Below are 27,898 nucleotides of genomic sequence, written 5' to 3'. Positions count from 1 at the left end.
AGGGTGCATATTAAACAACTACGGTCGGCAAATATATTTCAGGATTATTCCTGCTGCCGCTCCTGCTTTCCTTTTCGACTTAATTTAGACCTTTTTTCCGGTAGCTGGCTCTTCCTTCGAATTAAAAATGTTAAACACAGCAAGTCTCCTCTAGTTTTATTTTTTTTATTAACAAAGCGAATAAATTGTTGAATAATTAACAATATTCAACCAACAACATTTTAACCCCATAAATCGAGTACAATTCAAAGCTTAATAAAAACTCCTAAGTTTTATATGATTTAAGTACAGTTTGGAGTATGAATTTTTTAGGCATCCCCATTTATTGCCCCCGAAGTTCTTAGTGAACCTCTGTTTCGCCGTAACTTTTTTACAATTTACAATTTCCCACCGAAATACCGAAAGTTTTCGGGGGTGTATAAATATTTAAATGTTCGTCGGAACTTTTATTAAGTTGTCCTGCCAAAAAAAAATAATACAACTGTCACAATTTCATGAATTTTAATTAAAATTATTCATGTGATGCACAAAACAAATCAATTTGTTATTGGGAAAAAATACAATTTCGTGGAAAAATTAATATTTCAACGTCGTCAGATTGTCAGGTGGTTTTGATGCATTGTCACTTCCTTGAAAACACTTAAAACGTCGAAAGGAAAATTGATGATATAAGTGGTACACCGAGGTGGAACTCAAATTGATTAAGTAGGTATTGAATATTGAAACATACTTCAACTTTGACGTTCGAAGTTTTATCACTAAAATATTTAGTACACAAAAGTGTTCCTATTTAATTAATGTGCAGCACTTTTTTGTTTTATCTTGCAAAATTGTGTTATCATAATGTGAATGGGTCAATTTATAGGTGCATTACAATTAGTTAGTTACCATGGATAATAGTATTTCATTGTTAAATTGCTAATATGATTAAAATGTTCCAACATAATTATAAAAGGAAAATATTGGATAATTTGATAGTACATAATATGTATTAATTAACATAAATCAGTTTGCAATATCCCTATCAAAAAGCAAAGTATCGATTTAGGATACATGTGATGTTGTAATTCTAAATATCCCATTGGATTTTTTCAGTCAGCTTTAGTTCTTGAGGTCTTTTGAAGTCAAATCAGAGTCTGGAGCAATTCTCATTTCATCTCTCATAAATCTTTTCGTACTGTCCAAATATGGTACAGAAATATTAGAGTTCGATGAAGTAGTTTTAACCATTCTTCATCAACAAGAACTGAACGGTTCCATAAGAGATTTTAACCTTTCATGTACAATCCAAATTAATAGTTTTAATATTGGCATTTAAATTACTCTAGAAATCGAATTTAGAAAGGAAAAAAATGGTTTTAGTTATAGAAAATTATATAAAAAATAAAATATTTTTGCTTCTAAATCTTCTAAGTATTTTTGTATATGTCTTAACGTAAGAAATAATTATTTTCAGAGTATGACTGAAAGTATTGAGATTCAGGAAGAGGAAAACATGTAATTTTTGTATAATTTTAAGGATATTATTATAAAAATAGTATTCTTTAATTAAAGTAAGTCTTGGTAATCTCAAGAAGTCTTCGATAGCAAATTTAACAATTTTTATTATTGATATCAAGCTATAAACGTAATTTTATTATTTAATAACAGCTCTTCTTGTCATGTAGTTTTATAATGGAGTGGAAATATATATCTACAACACATTGACAGCAAGGACATAAAAGACAAAGGCAAAAAAATGGGAAATATTTCAGAAGCTTAATGGATAACAGATGTATTCGACAGTCAAAGCAAATATCCACCTTCGTCTGAAAAATTCCCTCAGGTTACACATGAACCAGCCACATTAGTCGGATGGGGAGACTCCAACTTAATGGAAATTGAATAAATACAGAATAATAAGCTGGATTACCAATTGTAAGCTGTGCTTTTGTATATAAACTTTTACCGACTGAAGGAAAAATAGAGTTTATCCATTAAAATCACATTTTGTGCCTTTAAAACAGTTTTAATGTAATAATCAATAGTTTAAAAATGCAGTAATGTCAAATTAATGAAAATGTTGTCTGAATAGATATTCTTGGGGGGAGCCTGGGCTGTGCCCTTTCATTTTTCGTCTTGACGACAATGTGGCGTTCCATAAAAGATTTGTATAGACGTAAGTATGACGTTAAAAGCGAAAAAAGGACCTTCTCGAGTGCCGCGTCGGTCCATGTCACCGCATAAAGGAGTGTTGGCGAGATTAAAGACGATATTGCACAAAACAGGGGGATTTATGATCCGCATAAGACAAATTACATCAGCATCCAACAAAACGGGGCGTTCCTGACGTGAAATTGAGCCAATTAAAATGTTTTAATGCGTTTTATTTATTAAATTGTTGCGCTAATCCGGCGAATTTCTTGCGAGATTAATCAACACGGTTTTATTTATTTTTGAGCCCCCCCTTTTCAGTCCCGAAGTCCGTGTTCAAAGAATAATTATCCGGAGGCTTCCGTGTAATTTATTTTTGGAGAAATGGAAAAAAGGGGGGCCAATAATGAGGAGTGCAGATAAAGACAATGAAAGCGCTGTTTTCCCGGCAATTGAGACATCCTCAACAGATTAACTAAACTACCAACATTTATCAAACAGAACGGGCGGCTTTATCGCGCAATTTTAGGATTGAGCGAGCACTCTTTATTTAATTTCCCAATTGCTATCTGCATCGTCGCAATTAACTTTTTTTGCCCACTTAAAAATCCGACAACAATTCATTTATTTGTTATTGGATTCGCCGGTGGTTTATTAAATTTCGGGCCCGGCCCGACGGGGTTGATGTCAATTTAAATTGGGAAAAAGTATTTTCAGTCAAAACTTAACGAAACTTTCCACTCGCCACAGAACCGGAGCGAACGTTCCGGACGAGAGTCGGACCATTATCCGAAATAAAAGTTTCAGCGCACCCTGAAAATGAGAAATATTGAATTATCCGGCCAATCCGATTAGGAAGTTTCAGCGATGGAATGGATAACGCACTGATCTTGTTTTGCAATTTCGAATTATTTTTCACGCTCTCCTTCAAACTGGAATCTTGTTTTTGCGCAGCGATCAACTATTACTTTCCATTCGTTATTGATTTATCGAAGGCTTCTTTTTGGGCTTTTCATGGATTAACACGTTACTTTCTTCAACAATTTTGTATAATGATACCTTCAAAACAATACAAAAGTTATATGTTTATTTTACTCTCCCCTTCCACAATATCAATACTTTCAGTGATACGCTGAAAACAATTATTTCTTTGGATATATACACAAAACTATAGCTATAAAGCTTTTTGATGATTTATCGAAATGCAAAATTATTTTAATTTTTATACAATTTTCTATAAATAAAACCATTTTTCCTTCCTAATTTAAGTGTTAGAATCTCTTATGAAACCGTTCAGTTCATAATTTTCTATGAATAAAACTATTTATTCCCTCCTAAATTCAATATTTGGAGAAAATAATTATATTTTTAGACAATTACAAAAAAATTTTAAAAGCTTTTATGATAAACTATCTAAATGAAGGTTTAATAGCAAAAATATTTTAATTTTTCATAATCTTCTATAAATAAAACCATCTTTTTTCTTTCTAAATTCAATATTTGGAGAAATACTCTGAAAACAATTATTTCTTTACAGATATACAAAGAATTATAAAAGCTTTTTTGATGATCTGTCGATATTATTATTTAAAACCAAAAATACTTTTACTTTCATATAATTTTCTATAAATAAAACCATTTTTTTCCTTTCTAAGTACAACATTTAGAAAAGTACTATGAAAAAAAAATTCTTCAGACATATACAAAAAAATATAAAGCTTTTTTGATGAAGAGCAAACATATTTTTATTTTCATATAATTTTATATAAATAAAACCATTTTCCCCTCTCTTAATTCAATATTTAGAGAAATATTCTGAAAATAATTATTTTGTTTATGTATAACAAATATCATAAAAGCTTTTATAATGAGAATTTTTATAATTATTTTAATATTTATCAGTTTAAATCCTGTAAAAGTAATTATTTTCTGTACAATTTTCAGAAATGATTTAAAATTACAAAAGCAGTTCCATTTAGTTTTTTTATTAAACAACACATAAAAAACATTACTTTATGGCCCTGTTTTTATTAATTGTTTTTCGTAATTAAAAGCTCTATATTCCCCGAAAATTCAATAGACCCGTAAAACTAACGAAAAAAAAATAATAAAACGTATTGATGGATACAAAAAACATTAAATGGTTTTGATTGAATTACTTTTTTTCATCGGACGAAATTTTAATAATACCGAACATAAAGCGTTAGTGTTTTCAGTTCTCCATAAAATACCATTTATTGCTGTTTTGCAATTTTATTTTACTACATTATAAATCCGATGTGAAACCAAATTATTCATATGCACAATTGTTCAGTTTAATGTATGTAATATAAATACTTTTAGACGACTGAGTAAATTTATTAAATCATGTGGTCAATGTAATGTAAGAGAATGCTAAAATTAATTGTCCAAAACCATTTTTACAAAACTTTTCCATTGTTTAATTAAATTCATAATTAATTTAAGCCTATGAAATTGTTTGGTCTTTGTTATATTTAATTAAAGCGCATCCACCATTTTTTTTTAACTTTTAATTAATAATTAATTCCAATGTTTTTATTCAGTTTAACGTAAAAAATTAAGGACTAATTTATAAATCAGTATTAATGTAATGAAGAGATGGATCAGAAAAATATCTCACAATTTCCATAAAAAAGTGAGTTAATAAAAACGAAATAAAATATTCAAAGTACAAATTGAGTTAGTCATTTTACACGGGTATACTTTTAGAAAAGCGCCACCGTAAAAAATTTACTACTTTCTTATTAAAATTTCTTTTTAATACAGTTTTTATGTCTCCCCCGTCGCTAATATTACTTTAATATTCATTTTAATGGATCATTGGGTCTGATGGGGGTGCCTCCTTTGTTTAAGCCAGTTTAACTTTTGTTCCTCATTTGAATTCCATCTAAACTGTTCATATAGGATAACTGACTGACATTTGTAATGTCAGATTTATCAAAACATTAATTATTGCCATTTTGTTTGTTGACACAAATTATTGTTTGATAAACACTCACTCAAATTTTGTTTTACAAACCAAACAAAACCACAAATTGGTAATATACTGCAGCGAGGGAGCTTTTTAATAAAAACTTTCTTGATGGAAAAATGACAAGTTCGTGAAATTTGAATCGAGTTGCCACAAATACAATTACTTATTTAATTACAAACTCTTTGTAGTGCTTCTAAAAATACGCGATGTAATTAAATTTCGCAACACTTTAAGTTATTGTTATGAGCCTTTTTCTAATTTATTATTAAAGTTCCTGCTTATCTAAAAGGAAACTTTGTTTCTGCTGTTTTGTTCTTTTAAAAAGTTTCTTTGCTGACTTTTGTCCGTTATTTATGTTTTCCGACATTCAATTCGGTTTACTTCTGTTCAATTTTTGATTCAATATCATAAAATCTTTAATATTAATAATCCTGCAGATATAACTGTAACAGTAAATATGAGCCTCAGCTTCAGCAATAATTAAATCCCTGATAAATCCGATTAAACATTCACGTATTAAATAAGCAAACTTTAGGAATTGTTCACGGGATTAATCCAAACAATAGAATAATTACCGTTGATTGTAGAAGCTGTAGAGTCTTGTTACGTTCAGATTATATTTTCTATAATTTGCAATTTTAATGGAATTAAACTCTTGAATACACAAACTTTTGCCTCGGCTCTGTCTTCTTTATGTAAAATCATTTAATTAATGAACACAGGTATAAGATGCACGACATCAGGAGTCGGATTTTTATTTAAACTCCCTGCCAAAAAGAGCAGGAATTTAATGCGCCGGTAAAGTACAAGATAACACAAGAAGACGAGGCTCTCACCCCCCTTACCCCTCTCGCAGAAAGTAAATAGAGTAAAATCCATAAAGGGGCTTTGATAGGCATCATCCCCGCGTCAATGCGGGAGGATTTGAGAGATTTTCAAACATCCCACCTCCTCAATCATCCCCAATACTTGACGATACGATGTCTCTATTATGAATAATTATATTTCGGTTCGGCGTCTATGACTTGATTTATCGCCCTTTTTCCCTTTGCTGGAATTCGCGTATAATACGACCATCGTTTATAACCTGAGTTATTGTTTGCCCTGTTTTCCACTATGATTTTTTTAGGAGGATTTTGGATGTCGATTGCACTGTATTTTTTCATTATATTATTATAGATTATCTTCTTTTCTATAATGCCTCAACGCAGACTTGAGTTTCCACACAAATTAATTTTACTATATACTCCATTCAAAGTGGATACGAAAGTATCTTATGTGAATACACTATAGTATAATAAAAATTTAGATAAATGTTTGTTCAATTTTTTATTCAATTGAAAATAATATAATTGATTCTCTTCTTTCTTATAATGCCTAAATTCAGGCTTGAGTTCCCACAAGTTCTTATGCGGAGCCGTCATGTTGTAGCTGCACACCTCCTTAAGAATCTGCTTCAGATACGTGACCGGTTGATTGGTAAGCTTGACCAGATCCTTAATGTTGTAATACTGATGCTTCTCAAAGGCAGCAAACAACCTTTCCAAAACAGCATCTTTATCGTCACGTGCCCTTTTGCCCTCTGCCTTCTTTCTCTCCATATATTCGATGTTGTTCTTGTGGTCAGACACAGGTTTGTATGTGTTCACAGCTCGGTCCAGCTGCACCACTTTCCTGGTGGGTATCGAAGCTGTTTTAATACTTTGCTTCTTCAGTGACATGCAAGTGTTATCGTAATGAGGTCGGCACTCAAGTCTCTGTATAATTTTGCCTTCCATGTACAGCTTCTCAGCTTCCGGTTGTTGACCATCTGAGCCCTCAGTGAAATGTGAGAACACCCCTAAAGTTTGTTGTGTGACTGTGGACACATTTAGAATGTGATCCTGTGGGATGTTCTCTTCTCCAGCTTCGGTCATATTTAATATTTCATCGGCCAAAGTCAAGGAGACTTGTGCCTTCTGACCTGGAGGTTTCCTGATTCTGTGTTTTCCAACTTCAATGTTGCCTGAAGCTTTCTCCCATCTGTTGGCCACGTATTTTGGTACTTTAATCGGTCAAGCCATAGTTTGTAGTTATAAATAATTATTCTTACCTAGTTTGAATAGAGTGTAGTATACATCTGTACATCAACTACGATATTCACTATAAAGGGAAATTCCTGACCTATAGTGTATTCACATAAGGTACGAAATATTATATAGTACATAACAAAAGTGTTGTAACTAATTAATGGTATAATTTAGAATTAGTGTGGTGTGATTTAAGAAATGTTGAATCAATCATCCCCACACTCGACAATACTGATGTCCCATTATGAATAATTATATTTTCGTTCGCCATCTATGACTTGATTTATTGCCTTTTTCCCTTTCCTGAAATTCGTATAATACGACGACCGTTTATAACGTGAGTTATTGTTTGTCCTGCATTCCATTATAATTTTTTTTTTTTTTTTGTGAAGAATTATGGACGACAAACGTATTATCGATTGCCTCGGGGTGAGATGCACAAACTTCCCGAAATAATAAAAAAACAGACTTTGAACACATAAAAAAGTGGGTTGGAGATTGGAAAGGAATCGATAGTTCGATAACACCAATTGATCTGCTTAGCGGTTTTAGGGTCGACTGTAATTAATTAGAGGTGGCGCAGGAATTTATCCTGCGAACAACAGCAGGACTTGCCGCTATTTATTTGCCAGTCGATATTCAGTGTTTAACCAATTTGCACAACGTAAATTGGATAGTGGTGTCCGTTAATTTGCATAATAGTCCATATATTCGGGCTTTCGGGGGCTTTATCAACGTGATTCAAAGTTTTCCTCCTTCCGACGTGGCTTAAAAACGGCAACCGGTGCGCCGATATTAATAATAAATGTTTGTTTACGTGGGGGGACGATATTTAACGGGAATGTCACGGCAATTAGAGTGCGGTTCCATGGCAAAGGCCCCGCGGGCTGAAATGTATTTATAATTGCACATTATGCAAATAATTTTCGCCGAACGTAAACTAGTATGTTCGGTGCTTAACTGTTCGAGGGTAGACACGTGAACTTTCCACGTGAAACATTGCCAAACTAAGCTGCGCAGCTTTGCACTCCACCTTCAAATAAGACATTTAAATTAAATTTATTTTCATTTATTTCCAATGAAACCAAAATACAACAAATATATAAAATTTTCAACTCAATAAATTCACATTCACATTTGTTGCAAGTAATTTCATTTAATTTAAAAATGCTTCAATATTTATTTGAAAATTAATTTTAGAATATTAATTGTATTCATTAAATTAAATTAAATTTAACGTTAAATGATAAATTATATTATACGTGTCAATGCGACCACTGTTGAGTATTGATCCTGATATTTTAATTGTTTAAGGGTTTTTTTAAGTTATTAATTATTTAAACTTCATTATTTATTTAATTAATGTCAATAAATTCAGAAAAATCGTATATATATATTTAATTTTATGGCTTTTAACAAACAAATTTGCAGATAAATAGATTAGATATTTAGATATCAGTTATTTAATTTTTTATGTATAATCTTAATTTAATAAAGATTATTTACCTGAAGAAACCCAGGTATTACATTTTTATTTAAATATGCATCCAACTATTTCAAAAACTAAAACACCACCTACTCAACTAACAAATTATTAAGCAGCACCAAAATGCCTAAAGACGTACACAAGAATTGTGCTTTGGACTTGTTCAATGCAAAACGAGGTGTTTGGCTGGTTAAAGTGCCAAAATACGTGGCCAACAGATGGGAGAAAGCACCAGGCAACATTGAAGTGGGAAAACTCAGAATCAGGAAGCCTCTAGGTCAGAAGGCACAAGTCTCGTTGACTTTGGCCGATGAAATATTGAACATGACCGAAGCTGGAGAAGAGAATATCCCACAGGATCACGTTTTAAACGTGTCCACAGTCACACAACAAACTTTAGGGGTGTTCTCTCATTCCACTGAGGGCTCAGATGGTCAACAACCGGAAGCTGAGAAGCTGTACATGGAAGGTAAAATTGTACAGAGACTTGAGTGCCGACCTCATTACGATAACACTTACATGTCACTGAAGAAGCAAAGCATTAAAACAGCTTCGATACCCACCAGGAAAGTGGTGCAGCTGGACCGAGCTGTGAACACATACAAACCTGTGTCTGACCACAAGAACAACATCGAATATATGGAGAGGAAGAAAGCAGAGGGCAAAAGGGCGCGTGACGATAAAGATGCCGTTATGGAAAGGTTGTTTGCTGCCTTTGAGAAGCATCAGTATTACAACATTAAGGATCTGGTCAAGCTTACCAATCAACCGGTCACGTATCTGAAGCAGATTCTTAAGGAGGTGTGCAGCTACAACATGACGGCTCCGCATAAGAACATGTGGGAACTCAAGCCTGAATTTAGGCATTATAGGAAAGAAGAGGATCAATAATATTATATTCAATTGAATAAAAAAATTGAACAAACATTTATCTAAATTTTTATTATACTATAGTGTATTCACATAAGATACTTTCGTATCTACTTTGAATAGAGTATATATTAGAAAAATTTATTTGTGCAATTTGTAATCAAGATTAGGAAATTCCATTGGAAATTGTCGTAATTTTTAATGAAATTCAAACATAATTAATGAATATATATTGTATTCTATTGATTTATCTAAATTTTATTTATCTATCGTGTATTCACACATATAATTCTACGTACTTTGAATAGAGTATAGAAATCTGAACTAATATTAGATAATTTGTAGACAGCATCAGAAAATTCCATTGGAAATTGCATCTTATTAAGTGGTGCCGTAGTTTTTAATGAAATTCAGAAAAGTGCTCCCAGTTCAAACATTGAACATCCTGTGCAAGCAAAAAGAGCACACCGAAATTAGTCCGAACAAGACGTTCAATTCGAGACTGGGGAGGTTGTGCGCCCTGAACCGTAGAAAATAACTTTCGGCTGATCAGCGATCACATCCCCGTTAAACGAGCGGGACAAGGGAGTTCCCGTACATCCCGTTATTTATCGTCCAATAAGAGTCCGCGTCGGGCAAATGTATAAACATTCGGCGGACGACCGAACGTGAAATATGACGTGTGTCAAAAGTGTCGGGACGATGGGACGTGGGATGGAGCGGCACGGAACTAATCTTGAAGTTGTCCGAAACGGCGGCGAGTAATCAAGATATAGAACGGTCGGCGTCCCTCCTCGGCCGCGTAATTGAAACCAGACAGCCCGATCGAGGCGTCGCGACGCCGACACGACCTGCCACTCCGACACCCACGTTATTTTGATGGATTCCAATATTAACTGCTTGGCAAACAATATTGATTCTGTTTTTCTGTTATGTTACTAAAATTATACATTTATCAACCATCAAATATTTATTTTTTAGTATTTGTACAACTTATTAAAATATATTCGTTTTCATTCAAAATTTAACTTATTTTAATGAATAGTGATGTTAATAATCATTTCTGAAGATGTAATTGAATTTTTTTTTATATAAAAGCAATAATTATGACATATTTTAGCAACAGTAACTGATTATTATTTAGATGTTAAAAATTACAGATACGTAGTACGAAGTTAACATAATTTAACTTAAAAAAAGGATACTAATATACATTTTTAGACATTTGATATTGAAATATTATATTAAATATTTCAACAATAACAATTATTATAATCCTAAAAATTAAAGTAAAGTATTATTTTAATGTTAATTCCTTTATTTGTACTTCAAATTTAATTTTTATTTTATTATTGAATATTTATTAAAACTTTATGTTATATTTTTTTAATATCCATTGTTAAATAAATTGTTTATTTTCATCAAATAAAAACATTTTATTATTTGATGAAACATATTTCACACCTTTTTTATATTTTGACAGAATAAATCCGATTGAAAAATTGGTACTTTTAAAACACAGTAACATTTTATCGATTGTGACACCCGGATCGCCGTCTAGGTCTATAGATTTATTATAATTTGTCCCCTTTCGCGGGTGCCACGCTTATATTGAAAATTCCATTCGCCCGGGACTAACAAATTTCGCAATAAATTAGCCACCGTTTATTGAATCGGCTGTGTTAATACATTCACGATGGGCATTCCGGCCTTAATATCGGACCGGAGCGATTCCGGGTGCGAATCCAATATCGCGGATTACGGATATGAAGACTCTCCTGCCGCCCTCATTTGTCCGATTACTAATTTATTTCGATGTTTTGCGAGATTTTATTTTCTCACCCGTTTTTCCTTCTTCCCTTTACTTTATTCATAAATTCATTTTTTCTGGACATGATTTGCACATAAATAATTATTATGACTAATTTTCTTACCTTATGTGAATACACTATAGGTATAATGTAAAGTAAATAGATAATGTATAAATTTATACTACACTCCATTCAACTGAGATATAGACAAATTTCCACAACCTATTCAAACTAGAGTATAATAATATATACATATAATATATAAATATTATTATTATTATATATTTATATATAATTATTATTATTATATATTTATATAACATAATAAATAATATATATATATATAATGACTGAATTTCAATAAAATTTCTTGTCTATAAATTACACAAATGAATTTTTCTAATATATACTCCATTCAAAGTAGATACGAAAGTATCTTATGTGAATACACTATAGTATAATAAAAATTTAGATAAATGTTTGTTCAATTTTTTTATTCAATTGAATATAATATTATTGATCCTCTTCTTTCTTATAATGCCTAAATTCAGGCTTGAGTTCCCACATGTTCTTATGCGGAGCCGTCATGTTGTAGCTGCACGCCTCCTTAAGAATCTGCTTCAAATACGTCACCGGTTGATTGGTAAGCTTGACCAGATCCTTAATGTTGTAATACTGATGCTTCTCAAAGGCAGCAAACAACCTTTCCATAACGGCATCTTTATCGTCACGCGCCCTTTTGCCCTCTGCTTTCTTCCTCTCCATATATTTGATGTTGTTCTTGTGGTCAGACACAGGTTTGTATGTGTTCACAGCTCGGTCCAGCTGCACCACTTTCCTGTTGGGTATCGAAGCTGTTTTAATGCTTTGCTTCTTCAGTGACATGTAAGTGTTATCGTAATGAGGTCGGCACTCAAGTCTCTGTACAATTTTACCTTCCATGTACAGCTTCTCAGCTTCCGGTTGTTGACCATCTGAGCCCTCAGTGGAATGAGAGAACACCCCTAAAGTTTGTTGTGTGACTGTGGACACGTTTAAAACGTGATCCTGTGGGATGTTCTCTTCTCCAGCTTCGGTCATGTTCAATATTTCATCGGCCAAAGTCAAGGAGACTTGTGCCTTCTGACCTGGAGGCTTCCTGATTCTGAGTTTTCCCACTTCAATGTTGCCTGGTGCTTTCTCCCATCTGTTGGCCACGTATTTTGGCACTTTAACCAGCCAAACACCCCGTTTTGCATTGAACAAGTCCAAAGCACAATTCTTGTGTACGTCTTTAGGCATTTTGGTGCTGCTTAATAATTTGTTTTTGAAATAGTTGGATGCATATTTAAATAAAAATGTAATACCTGGCTTTCTTCAGGTAAAAATGATAAAGGATTATACATTAATTATTCCACATTTAACATTATTTAACTTAATAGTAAAAAAGCACACAATATATAAAATAATTATATTATATTTTTCTTAGTTTTAATGTATTATATGGTTCAAAATTATATAGTTGAAAAACTAATTAATAAATATAACTCTTATTGATTTATTGATAAATGATATTATTTATTTACAACGAAAATTTTACACATAGTATGAAATCATAACATGAATAATAAAATTCATTTGTTATTACAAATGTATTGTTTTAATATTTCTATAATAAATGATTATTGATGTTCACATTTTTTACATTCATATTCAATATTTTATATTTTTTTTTAGCACAGAGTTACCACAGTTTGATTGTACATAAGCAGCATGTACAGAGTTAAAATAAAAGTACGTGCCCGATCGAACAATACGATTCTTTATTAGACACGCAATTTTTTGTAAAAGGTTCCATTTTTACTCTGTTCATTTTATCTTAGCGCTAAAACATTCTGCGTAAAAAGCTTTTAGCTTAGGGCAAAATTCTGACCCGCATAAAACATCGAACTGAATTGGTAACACGTGTTTTATATCGGCACGAACGTTTAATACTATGGTACAATTCATCACTTCCAATTAGTGTGTTACTTACTTCAATGTTACAGTCGACCAACGACGATTTAACTCTGAACCGAAACCATCAATGATTTATTGATATATTGTTATAAAGTGTTTGATGCCCTGGATGGAATTTACATATTATGATTAGATGGGGGTTGTAAATTGAAATTTGATTTTTGAAAATCGTCATTGTAATAGAGTGAGCAGACATTGTGAATTAACCGAATTTCCCCTAAAGGATTAACATTGAGCAGAATATAAATGTCATGCAATATTGTAATTTATAATAACGGCGCTATAGACATGCCCTTTATGTCAGCGAACCGTTTAGAACTCTATCGATTATGCTTAAAATTCATGAATAAAATTTGCATCAATACCAAAGGCGTAACTACATGCAATATATAATATATTGTTTACTGTACGACTCATACCATTTCATTCTTTCGTTTGTGATCCGATTTATGATTTTACATTAATCGTAAACGCTGAACGAGCTCAATTTTACACTATCTCTAAAATATCTATTTTATACTTAAAATTGTATGATTATTTATCTCTTTAATTAATAATATTTATATTCATATATTTCATTTTCTTTAAAAATATATATTTTTGTATGTAATACTTTTATTTATTATAATTTTGAAATTGTTGCAATGTATGTCATAATATTGTAAAATACTTTATATTTTAAAAAACTTTTACAATATTTTAGTTTTCTTAATTTTTGCACTGAAATTTTGCTGAAATTTCCTGAAAATTATCTAATATCCATTGATTTGTTAAATTTTAAAACATTTTTTAAAATATTTATATTTTTCTTGTCTTAAAATTATGGAAATTTTCTTGAAAAATGTGATATTTTGATTTTCGTTTTAAAATTCTGAAAGTTTTCTTAAAAAATATAAAATTTTATTTTTTTACTCATAAAAAAACCTTTTAAACTTTTTCCAACATTTTTATATACATAATTTTGTATTCAAATCCTGCTGAAACTTCCTGAAAGTTGTCAAATGTTTATTAATTTGTCAAATTTTAAAACATTCTTTAAAATATTTATATTTTTTATGATTCTCGTCCTGAAATTGTGGAAGATTTCTTAAAAAATACGAAATTTTATTTTTCTACTCATGAAAATAGCTTTTAAACTTTTTCCAACATTTTTATATATATATATATATAATTTTGCATTGAAATTCTTCTCAAAGTTATCTAATATTCATTGATTTATCAAATTTTAAAACATTCTCTGAAATATTCATATTTTTGTCCTGAAATTATGAAAGTTTTTTAAAAAAATATGAAGTTTTATTCTTCTACTCTTCAAAAAATATTTTAAATTTCTTTCAATTAATAATTTTCATAGTTTTTGCTTCGAAATCTTGCTGAAATTTCCTGAAAGTTATTTAATATCTATTGATTTGTCAAATTTTAAAACATTCTTCAAAATATTTATATTTTTTATGATTCTCGTCCTAAAATTGTGGAAGTTTTCTTAAAAAATATAAAATTTTATTCTTCTACTCATTAAAAAAAATGCTTTTAAACTTTTTTCAGCATTTTTTATACATAATTTTTGTATTGAAATCCTGCTGAAGTTTTCTGAAAGTTATCTAATATTTATTGGTTTGTCAAATTTTAAAAAAATTTTCAAAATATTTATATTTTTTATAACTTTCGTTCTGAAATTGTCAAAAAATAAAAAAATTATTCTCCTACTTTTCAAAAAAGCTTTTAAACTTCTTCCAACGTTTTAATTTCCACAATTTTTGCACTGAAATCTTGCTGAAATTTCCTGAAAATTATCAAATATTAATTAATTAAATTTTAAAACATACTTCAAATTATTTATATTTTTTATTATTCTCATCCTGAAATTGAGGAAGTTTCCTTAAAAAAATATTATATTTTGTTGTTCTACTCCTTGAAAAAGGTTTTAAACTTTTTCCAACATTTTTATACACATAATTTTACATTGAAATCTTGCTGAAACTTCCTGAAACTTATCTAATATTTATTGATTTGCCAAATTTTAAAATATTTTTCAAAATATTTATATTTTTATGAGTTTCGTCCTGAAATTATGAAAGTTTTTTCAAAAGATATGAAATTTTATTTTTCTACTATTCAAAAAAAGCTTTTAAATTTCTTCCAACTTTTTAATTTTCATAATTTTTGCCTCGAAATCTTTGCTGAAATTTCCTGAAAATTATCTAATATTTGATTTATCAAATTTTAAAACAATTTATTGATTCTTGTCCTGAAATTGTGGAAGTTTTTTTAAAAAGTATAAAATTTTATTCTTTTACTCTCTGAAAAAGCTTTTAAAGTTTTCGAATATTTTAATAGAAATCTTGCTGAAATTTCCTGAAAATCATTGATATTAATTGAATTTTAGATATTTTAATATATACAAAATATACAAAAAAGTATTCTAAATCAAATTATTATTGTTTTAACATTTATACTTCTTTAAATCTTATTTTTAAAACTAAATCTTTCGGGAGCTTTAGAAAATTTCTTAATTTAATTTTAGTTACCCAACTATTTTAACATCCTCTTAACTTACTTAGTTCAGTACTTAATTTTTTAGGTTCCCAACCATAAAAGTAATTAATAAAAGGGGCCATAAAACTCGAAGACAATTTATTTGTTCAAATGAACAAAGAGTTATTAGCAATAAAAATGAACTTTATGACTCGTATATCGCAATTATTAGCCTTCATTTTATAGCTCGGCTTTCGGTATTATTGTTTTTGAGAGACGAATCCGTAAATATTATCGGGTGAATGGTAAAATCGTCAATAATTATTCTGATTTGATTTCAGACTGATGCTGCTCCAATAATTAAATTTACCTTAATTTGTTGTTGTGTGTTTTAAATTCTATAAATGTTTTACATTAATTTTGAAATCAAATTCAACATTTTTAACGTTCCAGAGAATTTTATACAATTATTATATATTGATAATTTAGTAGTTTTACTGTTGGGTAAAGAGTTTATAGTAATAAAAATGGATTTAGGACTCGTACACAGATTTTTGAGAGGTGATATATGATTAAATAGTCAATATTGGTCCTGATTTGATTGTAGTAACTTTGAAAACTTTGATTTTATAATATAACAAATGTTCCAGCACATAATTTAAGTGTTACTTAAGACAATGGGAGACTTTAGTCAGGTTATTTAAATTCAAAGAATGTGTATGAGGAAAGTTTTTCGCTCCGGTCGACATAATCCGGAGCGTTGTGGGATTTGAAGCGGGGGCCCGTTTTTCATGCGCACACGAAATCGTAAAGCGCCCTCGGAGAGTCCGACATTCGGGTAATTAGTCGGCATTTGTTGCCAACTGTGGGAACGGCACTAACTCACCACGGGCCCGTTGCGCCCATTTCGCGGGGCCGTGCAGTTTAAAAATTGCCCGTCCGCCTTGCCGGTGAATCCCGCGTAACGACCCTCGGCCGTGGACGTCGGCTTCGATCCGGCGTTCCCGGATCCGGTCCGATGTCCGAAATAGTTCAATGAATCTTGCCGCGGGAAAAATGGAACGTGCATATTCCGGTCCGTTGTTAATTAGCCCCGTCTGTAATGGGGATTTATGCCACTTGCAATTAAAGCGGGCACTACAATTCGACTAATTTATCGGCGGACTGGCGCATAATTTTACTCGAGGATTACTTCATAACCTATTTCACAGATTTTTATTTTCTTCCCTCTTTTTACAGATTAATCTACTTATTCGTTTCGATGTCACGTTAAAATTTAACATTTTCAGCATACCGCGCCGAAATGGAATTTATAATCAATGGCTTAGTGAGCTGAAATTTTAAATCACTCATATTAATTGACTAAAATGTTTGAAATTCAAGAAAAGAACATAAAAGACACAAAATTTTATCAAATGATTAAAACTCATATTAAATGACTAAAATGTTTGAAATTCAAGAAAAAAAACACATAAAAGACATAATTTTATCAAATGATTAAAACTTTAAAATATTTTCATGCTGTTTCAGTAAAACGCAATTTAAAATCAATATTTGAAACGACTGAAATTTGAAATCAGTAATATTAAATGACTAAAATCTTTAAAATTTAAGAAAAAATCATACACAAATCAAAAATTTGACAAATGATTAAAACTTTTTGATGTTTTCAGTATGTTCCTGTACAGTGAAATATAAAATCAACACATAAAAGGGCTGAAATTTTAAATCAGTAACTTTAAATGACTAAAATCTTTAAAATTTAAGGAAAAATCATTTAAAACTCAAAATTGTGTTAAATGATTAAAACTTTTTGATATTTTCAGTATGTTGCAGTAAAATGAAATATAAAATCAATTCCTGAAAAGGCTGAAATTTCAAATCAGTAATTTTAAATGACAAAAATCGTTAAAATTTAAGGAAAAATCATATAAAACTCAAAGTTGTGTTAAGTAATTAAAATATTTTGATATTTTCAGTATGTTGCAGTAAAATGAAATATAAAATCAATTCCTGAAAGGCCTGAAATTGGAAATCAGTAATTTTAAATGACAAAAATCGTTAAAATTTAAGGAAAAATCATATAAAACTCAAAGTTGTGTTAAGTAATTAAAATATTTTGATATTTTCAGTATGTTGCAGTAAAATGAAATATAAAATCAATTCCTGAAAGAGCTGAAATTTCAAATCAGTAATTTTAAGTGACTAAAATCTTTAAAATTTAAGGAAAAATTATATAAAACTCAAAATTATGTTAAATGATTAAAACTTTTTGATATTTTCAGTATGTTGCAGTAAAATGTTAATATAAAATCAATTCCTGAAAGGGCTGAAATTTCAAATCAGTAATTTTAAATGACTAAAATCTTTAAAATTTAAGGAAAAATCATATAAAACTCAAAATTTTATTAAATAATTAAAACTTTTTGATGTTTTCAGTATATTCCTGTAAAATGAAATATAAAATTAACACATGAAAGGGCTAAAATTTGAAATCAGTACTTTTAAATCACATGAAACATTTCATTTATTTTGTTAAATGAATAAAACATATTTTCAGTGTGTTGCAATAAAATGAAATATAAAATCAATTCCTGAAAGGGCTGAAATTTGAAATCAGTAATTTTAAATGACTAAAATCTTTAAAACTTCAGAAAAAATCATACCTGAATCAAAAATTTGACAAATTATTAAAACTTTTTGATGTTTTCAGTATATTCCTGTACAATGAAATATAAAATCTACACATGAAAGGGCTGAAATTTGAAATCAGTACTTTTAAATCATATAAAACTCAAAATTTTGTTAAATGAATAAAACTTTTTTATATTTTCAGTATGTTGTAGTAAAATCAAATATAAAATTAATTCCTGAAAGGGCTGAAATTTGAAATTAATAGTTTTAAATGAATAAAATTTAAGGAAAAATCTTATTTGAATCAAAAATTTGACAAATGATTAAAACTTTTTGATGTTTTCAGTATGGTACAATGAAATATAAAATCAACACATGAAAGTAAATCTTAAATTCAATTCAATTTCGCTGTTTGTGTTGTATATTTTTTAAAGCATGTTATTCAAGGAAATTAAAGTAATCGAAATGAAAATTATAACAATATAACTTCCACTCAATCATGATGATCGATTAGAGACATTGTGTCAGGAAATATCAGAATAACATGATGTAGGTGGGCTGCGTGTAACGTTGTAATTTAATTAAACTGTACCACTTACAACTCTTACAAGGTACACACCATGTTAGTTATAATGTAATAATAACATAACACGAAACCATTTTCATTAAAATCATAAACAAAATAAACAAATAACTATCAGCTTCCACCAAGTTGGCAGAAACACCGTAAACACATTTACTAAATCAAATTATTAGAAAGCTTTCTCACTGAAATCACATCGAGGCTTAAGTAAAAGATCCTTTTTATTATAATATAAGATATAAATCGGAGCTGCATTTATTACCTATGAACGGAATTCGTACATCTGACGAATCAAATTACCGGAAAGCTTTTAACCGACGTAAAAACCAAAGCAATTGCACGATACCATCGAGTGAACATAAGGCGACATCTCCAGGCTTCCGAGCCACGTCGGCCAGGTCAATCGGAAATAGAGGCGAGGGGATTAAAACGTCCGCATTTCGGATTACATTACGCCGCCAGTGCCGGTACAAAGGTCAGATATTAGCCTGTCACTCGAGCCTCCATTATACGGATCCGCCACAACTATTATTTACCAGACGCAAATATCCATCGTCCGGGGTGTTAATGTTAATGGGTTGATTTGCTGTTGCAGAATGCGGGGCGAATCTTCCACCTGTCTTCTCCATGGACATGAACAACTTGGCCATATCGGAAAAAACAGCTGTCGGCACCGTGATTTATCAGTTGGGTGGTAGCGATCCGGAACAAAGTCCGGTGCATTTCGATCTTCAGGGCACCGACGTGCTGAAAGTCAACCCGGACACGGGCGACGTGACCGTCGTCAAGCCCCTGGATTACGAGGTAGGTTACACTAAATAAAGTCAACACGTCCAACTTCTTAACTTCTTAATTGTTGTGCAGACAAACGACACGCTCAACCTCATCGTCAGCATCGAGGACGAAGTGGAGGGCAACGCCAAGAACAACATCGTGGAGGAGCCAGTCACCGTCATAATACTCGACGAAAACGACAACGCCCCCGAATTCCAAAAGGTAATAACCACATAGTGGTAATTGTGTGAACGCGTATTCATCTCGTATTTCCAGGCGCCCTACGAAATTCTTATCGACGAAGACACCGCACCCGACACGACGGTGTTTTCCAATATCTCGGTGAAAGATAAGGACACGACCGGAGCGAATATAGAGGTGGAATGCATAAATTTACCCGAATATCAGGATGCATGCGAGACGTTCGGGGTGGAGGCGATCGCCTCGTCGCAGAACTCCTACGTTGGCGCCGTCACGCTCAGGAAAAAACTCAACTATGCCCAACAGCACATATACGAATTCCTGTTGAAGGCTTCGGTGAGTGTGTTTGCCCCTTTCACTTCAAATCCGAATATTTTTATCGCATACTATTATTAAATGTTGTTGGGATTCGTCTGTGGGATTTTATTCTTGTTTGCCTCCACAGTTTGCTGAGCACTAAAATCAATTCAAACTTAATTATCTTCTTTGTTTCGTCGTTGAACTCATTATTACATTATTTCTAGTTGTTATAAATTATCTGACAGTAGTTAATCAGTCCTTTGTTTTCAAAATCAATATGAAAATAAAAGGAAGATTTTATTACAGAAACCTACAGTACTTAAAATATAGCTATTGTACGAGAGAGGGCAGTACGAACGCTTATTATTAATATTTAATTAAATCAAAAACTATTGAATTTAGGTATATAACATGGTGTATCCATTTTATTTGCAATAACAAGTAGAATTTAAAAATCCAAAAATATACAGGGTGTTCCATTAAAAATAACAACATTAATGTCATTTCCGGTGAAACCGGAAATAAAATTTGGTTCAAAATAAATTAGAAAAGTAGTTCAAGTCAAGTTATAATTGCTATAAAAATTTCAAATCAATAATTTGATCTGTTCTCGATAAACTTCTAATAAATAAGTTAATAGTAGTTAAATAAATGAGTCTCCAGTCCAATATAAATGATAAAATATCAAATTTGTTACAAAATATGACCGCAGAAACTATATTTATGTAAGTTTAAAACACTATAAGGAAGAAATTATTACAGAAACCTACAGTACTCAAGTATGACTAATGTAGGAGAGATGGCAGTACGAAGGCATGTTACAAATATTTAATTCATTTAAAAACTATTGGATTTAGATATATAACACCATTTACAATTACAAGTGGAATTTAAAAATCCAATGATATACTGGGTGTTCCATTAAAAATAACAATGTTTCTTGATAGTTTTATAACTAGAAACTAGTATAAAATCAAAATACAGCTCTCTCTATATGCGATAAGGAATTTATCTATCTGTACAAAGAAAATCTCCAATTTAACTAATTATTTTCATCAGGATGGTGAATTGAGCAGTACAACAAACGTGACTGTGAACGTGGGTGATGTGCAAGACACACCCCCACGTTTCATCGGAAACTTGACCTCCGAAGTCCTAGAAAGTGCCCCAATAAACACCTTAGTCATGAAAATACATGCTGAAGACGGAGACCGAGGTGTACCCAGAAAAATCGTCTACGAATTGGTCAACAGTAAGTTAACACGAACATGTTCGTCGACAGTTTCAGTCACTGACCATTTCAGATCCAATGGACTACTTCCTCCTGGATCCAGTTACTGGAGAGCTGCGAACTGCCACCCCCTTAAACAAAGAGGCTATCGACAATCCTGAAGGAAATCTGACGCTGAACATTAAGGTGGGTTCCAAGTTGTCTTGAATTCCCTAATCGGGGCGCCAATTCCTTTATCCAGCTGTCCGATTTAAAGGGTATTTTTTAAAATAAGCTTATCCGGTGCTTTTTCCGTACACACTGGGACGATCAATTCTCATTTAGTCCGGTCCGAAGGAAGTGAAAGAAAATAAATTTATTTCGCAGGCCCGCGAACTGGTGGAAGGCGTAAAGGGGAATGATCCTCTTACCGTAACAGACGCCGTCGCAACAGTAATCGTCAAGGATGTTAATGACGAACCTCCAGCGTTTAATAAACGTGAATACTTCGTCCAAATTCCCGAAAATATACCGGAGGGATCCTCGTTACCAGACCTGGATATGACCGTCAGGGATCCTGATGAGGTAAGTCATTAAATACTCATTATCTCCCTAAGTTTATGGCCGACATTTTTCAATACACCCCGCCGAAACGGTCGCAACTTTATACGTAATTTCTAGGGCAATAACTCGGCGTTCTCGTTGGAATTGAACGACATCTCCGGCGCCTTCTCCATCGAGCCCCAGAACGCAATCGGCTCGACCCCCGTCACAATACGGGTGATCAATAACAATCTGGATTACGAGGACCCCAACAGAAGGAAATTCATCATCCTGGCGGTAGCCAGGGAGTTGTACACCGAAGAGAAACTGTCGTCCACCGCCACCATCACTGTGTCCGTGTTGGACGTCAACGACAACCCCCCCAGCTTCGATCAGGAGGGCTATTCGGCCACCATATCTGAAATGGCATCGCCGGGAACGTTGGTCTCCACTATAGTGGCCAAAGACAGAGACAGCGGACGTTTTGGTGAAAACGGAATTATATATAAACTAGCAGGAAATGGGGCGGACAAGTTTACCGTCAACAACAGGACCGGAACCGTGTCCGTAGCGTTCTGCGAGAATCCTGGGCAGGAGGACTGTTTAGATTACGAAACCAAGTCCGAATATCAACTGCAATTTATCGTAAGTTATAATTAATTAACCCCCAGGAGGTCCAGTTAATGTCATTAAATCTTCAGGCCACCGACGACGACGGCACAGGCCAAACCACCATAGTCCCGTTGAAAGTCACGCTGACTGACAGCAACGACAACTCACCTGTGTTTAATCAGCCGATATACCGCGTGTTCGTTAACGAGGGCGCCGTCAAATTCGACCCCGATCTGATAGTGGAGGCCCGGGACGCTGACAAGACGTCGCACATTACGTATTCCATTGTCGCCGGTAACGAGATGAACTTGTTCAGCATAGATCCGAAGCTGGGCAAAATTAGAATATCAAACAACAAAGGTCTGGATGTCACGAACGATACTGATAACGTTATCGTGCTCACAGTGTTGGTAAGTGGCAGTTTCGCTTTTCATCCGATGCCGAGACGGAACTTCTTTCGCTTGATTAAGTCGATTAACGAAACTTTCGTCCCGTACGGTTCTCAACTTTAAATTGAGTCGGCTTTTTGTTTGGACTATTGCCTTTTGCAAATTCAACATGTTTTCCTTTTAGGGGCATGTGCTGCTGCATTTCATTCGGTGCGCTGCACGGTCAATAAAAGACCGAACGCAAAAAGACCAACTGAAAAATTCATTTCCTTCAACTCCTACATTATTATACTTTATTTGCTTTTCTTGAATACATCATGCCGACTTTTATTTTACTCGCTTTCAACGAACAAACACCGGCCCTAATAATAATTATATCAAGATCCATGAATTTTATTGATCTCCAAACATTTCATCTAAAAAACTTCCAGATAAAGCAGTTTAATAACAAATTCAACCAATTTTAAACAAATAACTCTCTAACTCCTATATATAATAAAATATCAAATTTGTGACAATATACTTTTAATATTCATGTAAATATATGCGGAAGAAATTATTACAGAAACCTACAGTAGTCGAGTATGGCTACTGTAGGAGAGATGGCAGTACGAACGCTTGTAATAAATATTTAATTAATTAAAAAACTATTGAGTTTAGGTATAGAACATGGTATAGCCATTTTATTTGTAATTAAATGTAGAATTTAAAAGTCCAAAAATATACTGGGTGTTCCATTAAAATTAACAAAGTTGATGTCACTTCCGGGGAAACCGGAAGTGAAATTTCGTTCAAAATAAATTAAAAGAATAGTTAAAATCAAGTTATATTTGTTACAAAAATTTCAAATCAATACCTCCTTCCATTCTTCCTTAGTCTTAATTTTAAATATTATTTTATAGGCTAGTGATGGAAAGTTTACCTCCACGGCGATGGTAAACATAACAATTCGTGACATTAACAATAACGCCCCCAAATTTGAGAAAGAAAACTACGTGGAATCAGTAAAAGAAGACCTGCCTGAAGGCTCCTCCATTATCCAACTCCAGGCTACCGATGCCGACATGGGGTTGAACGCAGAAATCGAATACTCAATCCAAAAAGGGTCGTACGACGACTTTTCCATAGACAACACAACTGGCCTAATAAAAATCGTCAACAAACTAGATTTTGACCGTAGAAACACGTACAACTTGGAGATCACGGCTGAAGACCACGGAGAACCTCCCCTAACTGGGACCACGACGTTAACAATCAACGTCATCAACACCAACGACAAGATGCCGTACTTCAAGCCGACCACTCAAAAGGCAGAAGTTATGGAGGACGCAGCTGTTGGTACCGTTGTACACTCCCTAATAGCCTTAGACCCGGACGTTAACACTTCGGAAGCCTTGAATTTTGCTGCAACTGAGCCGATTACAGCTTTGGACAAGCACGGAAACGAAGTGGAGGGAACGGAGGTGTTCAAAGAGTTCTTCTCCGTCGATAGAAACACCGGGAAGGTGACGGTTATGAATCCTCTTTTGAGGGACGTCGCTGCTGTTGTTAGAATTACTGTGTTAGTCACGGATATTACCGCACCAAACGTACAACAAGGACAAGGTCTTTTAATTATCACCATTGGTGATGTTAACGATTCGCCCCCAGTTTTCTTGCCACCTTGGACTTTGGAAAAGCCTGAGTACAATTTGGAACTTAAGGAGGAACAACCGGTTGGTACCATTGTGGCCACGTACACAGCTACTGACGAGGACTCAGACATAGCAGGATACATAATAAAGCCAGAAAGTGAGTACTTCCAAATTAATAATGGTACCGGAATAGTCCAAATCAAGAAACAAATCGACTACGAAACAACCAAACAAATCAACTTCACAATCATCGCCTTCGATTCCGGAATTCCCCAACTCAACGCCACCGCCACGGTCAAAGTAAAGGTCATCAACCTCAACGACAATGACCCAGTGTTCACAGCCGAGCAGTACAACGCCAGCATCGACGAGAACTCACCCAACGGCACCTTCATAACCATAGTCAAAGCCACCGACAAAGACGCCGACGAGTACGGCCAAATCACCTACAGCTTGACGGGGGAGCACAGCGAGAACTTCCAAATCAATCCGCAAACTGGCGAAATAAACGTGGCCAACCAGAACTTCTTCGACCACGAGGTCATCAACGAGACCGTCATTCAGGTTGTGGCCTCCGATGGTGCGCCGGGCAATCTGAAGAGGTCCATAACGGTGCCGTTGAACGTGCAAATTAGAGACGTGAACGACAATTCACCTCAGTTCTCGCATCACGAGTACAACGTCACGGTTATAGAGAACGTGAGGCTGAATCCTCCCATGCCTTTGATCCAGTTGAACGCCACCGACGAAGACTCCGGAGTCAACGGGCAAATACACTATAATATTATTGGGGGAAACGACAATGGTTAGTTAATTACTTAATTACTTAATTACTTAAATTATCTCTAAATTGTATTTTAGACATATTTTTGATTGGCGTTGAAACTGGCATACTTTACCCTCACAAGTCTTTGCTGGGTCAAACCCGCAACTTTAAGTTAGTGGTTGAAGCAAGGGATGGGGGTGGTAATGGACAGAATACAGACAGAGCAACTGTAAACGTTCAGGTGCTAAACGTAAATGAATATGAACCCTTGTTTATTATGCCAGCCCTGCCCAACGCCACCATTGAAGTTACTGAGGTAAACATTTAGAATACAACATTAATAAATATAATTTAATGGGGGGATTGTAGAATACTGCGCTGGAAGATTACTTGGTGATGACAGTGAAGGCCACAGATAAAGACGAAGGGGAGAACGGAAGGATAACGTATCATTTTAAGATAGACGGAGACAACGTCCAAGAAACCAAGGAGTTTTCAATTAACTCCAACACCGGAGAATTGAAAACGAAAGAAACTTTAGACAGAGAAGTTCAAGCAAAATATGAGGTAGGGTAAACCTCTTCAATTATAATACATGATATACTATAATTTGTTTATTTTCAGTTGACTTTAGTGGCCAGAGATCATGGTTCACCAAAGTGGTTCGAGACGGTGAGACACCTGACCATATTACTCGTGGACACAAACGACAACAGACCAGAGTTCCCTGATTCAAAGACTGCTAACCCTTACCACTTTTATGTGACTGAAAACAACGAAAAAGACTTGAGGATAGGACAGGTTAAAGCTTTGGACCGGGACGAAGGTACTCACGCCAAGGTTTACTACTATTTGCTGTCAGGCAATGAAAACAATGGGTTCTACCTCGATAGAACTGATGGAAGTTTGTACACCAATGCTACTTTCGACAGAGAAGAAAAGGATGAGTACTTCTTGTTGATTTTGGCCAACAACGACCCGGAGTTTTACCTTCCTGAAGACGACAAGAGCCGCCTAGATGAAGAAGAAATAATGCACGACAGTAGCATAGCTAAAGTACTAATAACCATTAACGACCTAAACGACAATGCTCCACAGTTTGAGCAAAAAATTTACCACACTGCAGTGAACGCAATGGCAAACATAAACGAATTCGTAACGAACGTGACAGCCTTTGACCCCGACGCCGGAGTCAACGGATCCTTAACGTATTACATTAAAGCTTCCAACCTGTACAAATACGGCTCCAACACCAGCTCAGGCTCAATAATCCCTTCACCGTTTAACATATCGCAAAGGGGGGAAATCTTCACCGCCACTTATTTAGCTGAAAACAACCAACACAGATTCGTCATAGACATCGTGGCCAAAGAAGACGCCTTCCCGGAACGGGAGTCGGTCACTCAAGTGCACGTAAGTAAACCCAACCTGAACCAACTTCAGATTAAATTCACCTAGCTTGTTGTTTGTTGTTAGGTGTGGATATTTGAGCCGGAACAGCTCATAAGGATAATCCTGTCGAGGCCTCCGGAGGAAGTAACCAGGGAAAGGAACGAAATCCTTGCGGAACTGAGCAACGCCACGCAAAGCGTCATAATAATAGACGAAATACGTTACCACACAAACGACGTCGGTTACAAAAATGAAGAGTGGTCGGACCTGTACATCCTAGCGGTTGATCCGAAGACCCGCACCATCATCCCCGTGCCTGAAGTGCTTAAAGTGATCGACTCTAAGTATGACTTCCTGAAGGACTACTACGCAGGATTTGCCATTGAGAACGTGGTGCCGGCCTTTGTTACTGAAAAGGATGAATCCTTCGATCCGGCTTTGGCTGCCCTTATTGCCCTGTTGATAGTGTTGTTCGTGGGAATTATATCGTTTATCATCGTGTGTTGTTGCCTAAGACATTGGGTCATCTCACCCACGGATTTGAAGAAGAAGGATGCCCTCATTAAAAAGGCCATCATTGACGACCTGAACACCACTGAAAATCCTCTTTGGATAGAGCAGTAAGTAAACACTTAAGGTAGTTAGTAATCAGCGGTACCACTGTGATTTGTACTTTAGGAAATTGAAGATTTACGAGGAGCAGGAGCTGACGATGCAAGTCTTCAATGAGCCAGAACAGAACGTGATGAACCGCAGGAACAGCGACGACTTTGTACCTGTAAGTTAAATAAATGTATATGAAAATTAAAAATAATGGTTTAATTTTAGGACGACAACACGTACGCCACAATCCAGCACCCCAACAGAAGGGGATCATCCCACATGGCTACGATGTCGCTGGGGGATGACCTAGCCGACTACGCCACGTTGTCTGGAGTACCGCACCACTCTGGCAGTAATCACAGCTCACTTAGGGGGGCCCCCAATGTAATTTGACCCACTAACGACTTAATAAAATATAAA

At 33.8% G+C, this 27,898-nt stretch overlaps 4 protein-coding genes across 6 annotated transcripts in view; 2 read left to right on the top strand and 2 right to left on the bottom strand.

The window, feature by feature from the left end:
- LOC109606446 (cadherin-87A) overlaps positions 1-27,898 on the top strand; it is a 54,919-nt gene that overhangs the window by 26,035 nt on the left and 986 nt on the right. For all 3 annotated transcript variants that reach the window (XM_049964157.1, XM_049964156.1, XM_049964155.1), the window contains exons 3-17: positions 19,650-19,858; positions 19,919-20,050; positions 20,105-20,365; positions 21,389-21,581; positions 21,634-21,746; positions 21,927-22,124; positions 22,221-22,727; positions 22,784-23,104; positions 23,986-25,522; positions 25,579-25,799; positions 25,853-26,050; positions 26,108-26,896; positions 26,960-27,495; positions 27,554-27,653; positions 27,704-27,862. In XM_049964157.1, the coding sequence (XP_049820114.1) occupies positions 19,650-19,858; positions 19,919-20,050; positions 20,105-20,365; positions 21,389-21,581; positions 21,634-21,746; positions 21,927-22,124; positions 22,221-22,727; positions 22,784-23,104; positions 23,986-25,522; positions 25,579-25,799; positions 25,853-26,050; positions 26,108-26,896; positions 26,960-27,495; positions 27,554-27,653; positions 27,704-27,862 (5,474 nt within the window). The remainder of the gene's footprint in view (positions 1-19,649; positions 19,859-19,918; positions 20,051-20,104; positions 20,366-21,388; positions 21,582-21,633; positions 21,747-21,926; positions 22,125-22,220; positions 22,728-22,783; positions 23,105-23,985; positions 25,523-25,578; positions 25,800-25,852; positions 26,051-26,107; positions 26,897-26,959; positions 27,496-27,553; positions 27,654-27,703; positions 27,863-27,898) is intronic.
- Positions 11-7,176, bottom strand: LOC109606237 (general transcription factor IIF subunit 2-like; the record flags this gene model as incomplete). The annotated part of the gene is made up of 2 exons (XM_020022799.2): positions 11-81; positions 6,486-7,176. Coding segments are annotated over 2 exons (762 nt in total), but the record flags the coding sequence as incomplete, so codon positions are not given.
- Positions 8,807-9,574, top strand: LOC109606239 (general transcription factor IIF subunit 2-like). Its single transcript, XM_020022803.2, has one exon. The coding sequence runs from the start codon at positions 8,807-8,809 to the stop codon at positions 9,572-9,574; it is 768 nt and encodes a 255-aa protein (XP_019878362.2).
- On the bottom strand, positions 11,878-12,645 carry LOC109608096 (general transcription factor IIF subunit 2-like). Its single transcript, XM_020024530.2, has one exon. The coding sequence runs from the start codon at positions 12,643-12,645 to the stop codon at positions 11,878-11,880; it is 768 nt and encodes a 255-aa protein (XP_019880089.2).

This window comes from Aethina tumida, chromosome 3 (genome assembly GCF_024364675.1).
Source record: "Aethina tumida isolate Nest 87 chromosome 3, icAetTumi1.1, whole genome shotgun sequence".
Lineage (NCBI taxonomy): Eukaryota > Metazoa > Arthropoda > Insecta > Coleoptera > Nitidulidae > Aethina > Aethina tumida.
This window is presented reverse-complemented; position numbering and strand designations above follow the sequence as displayed.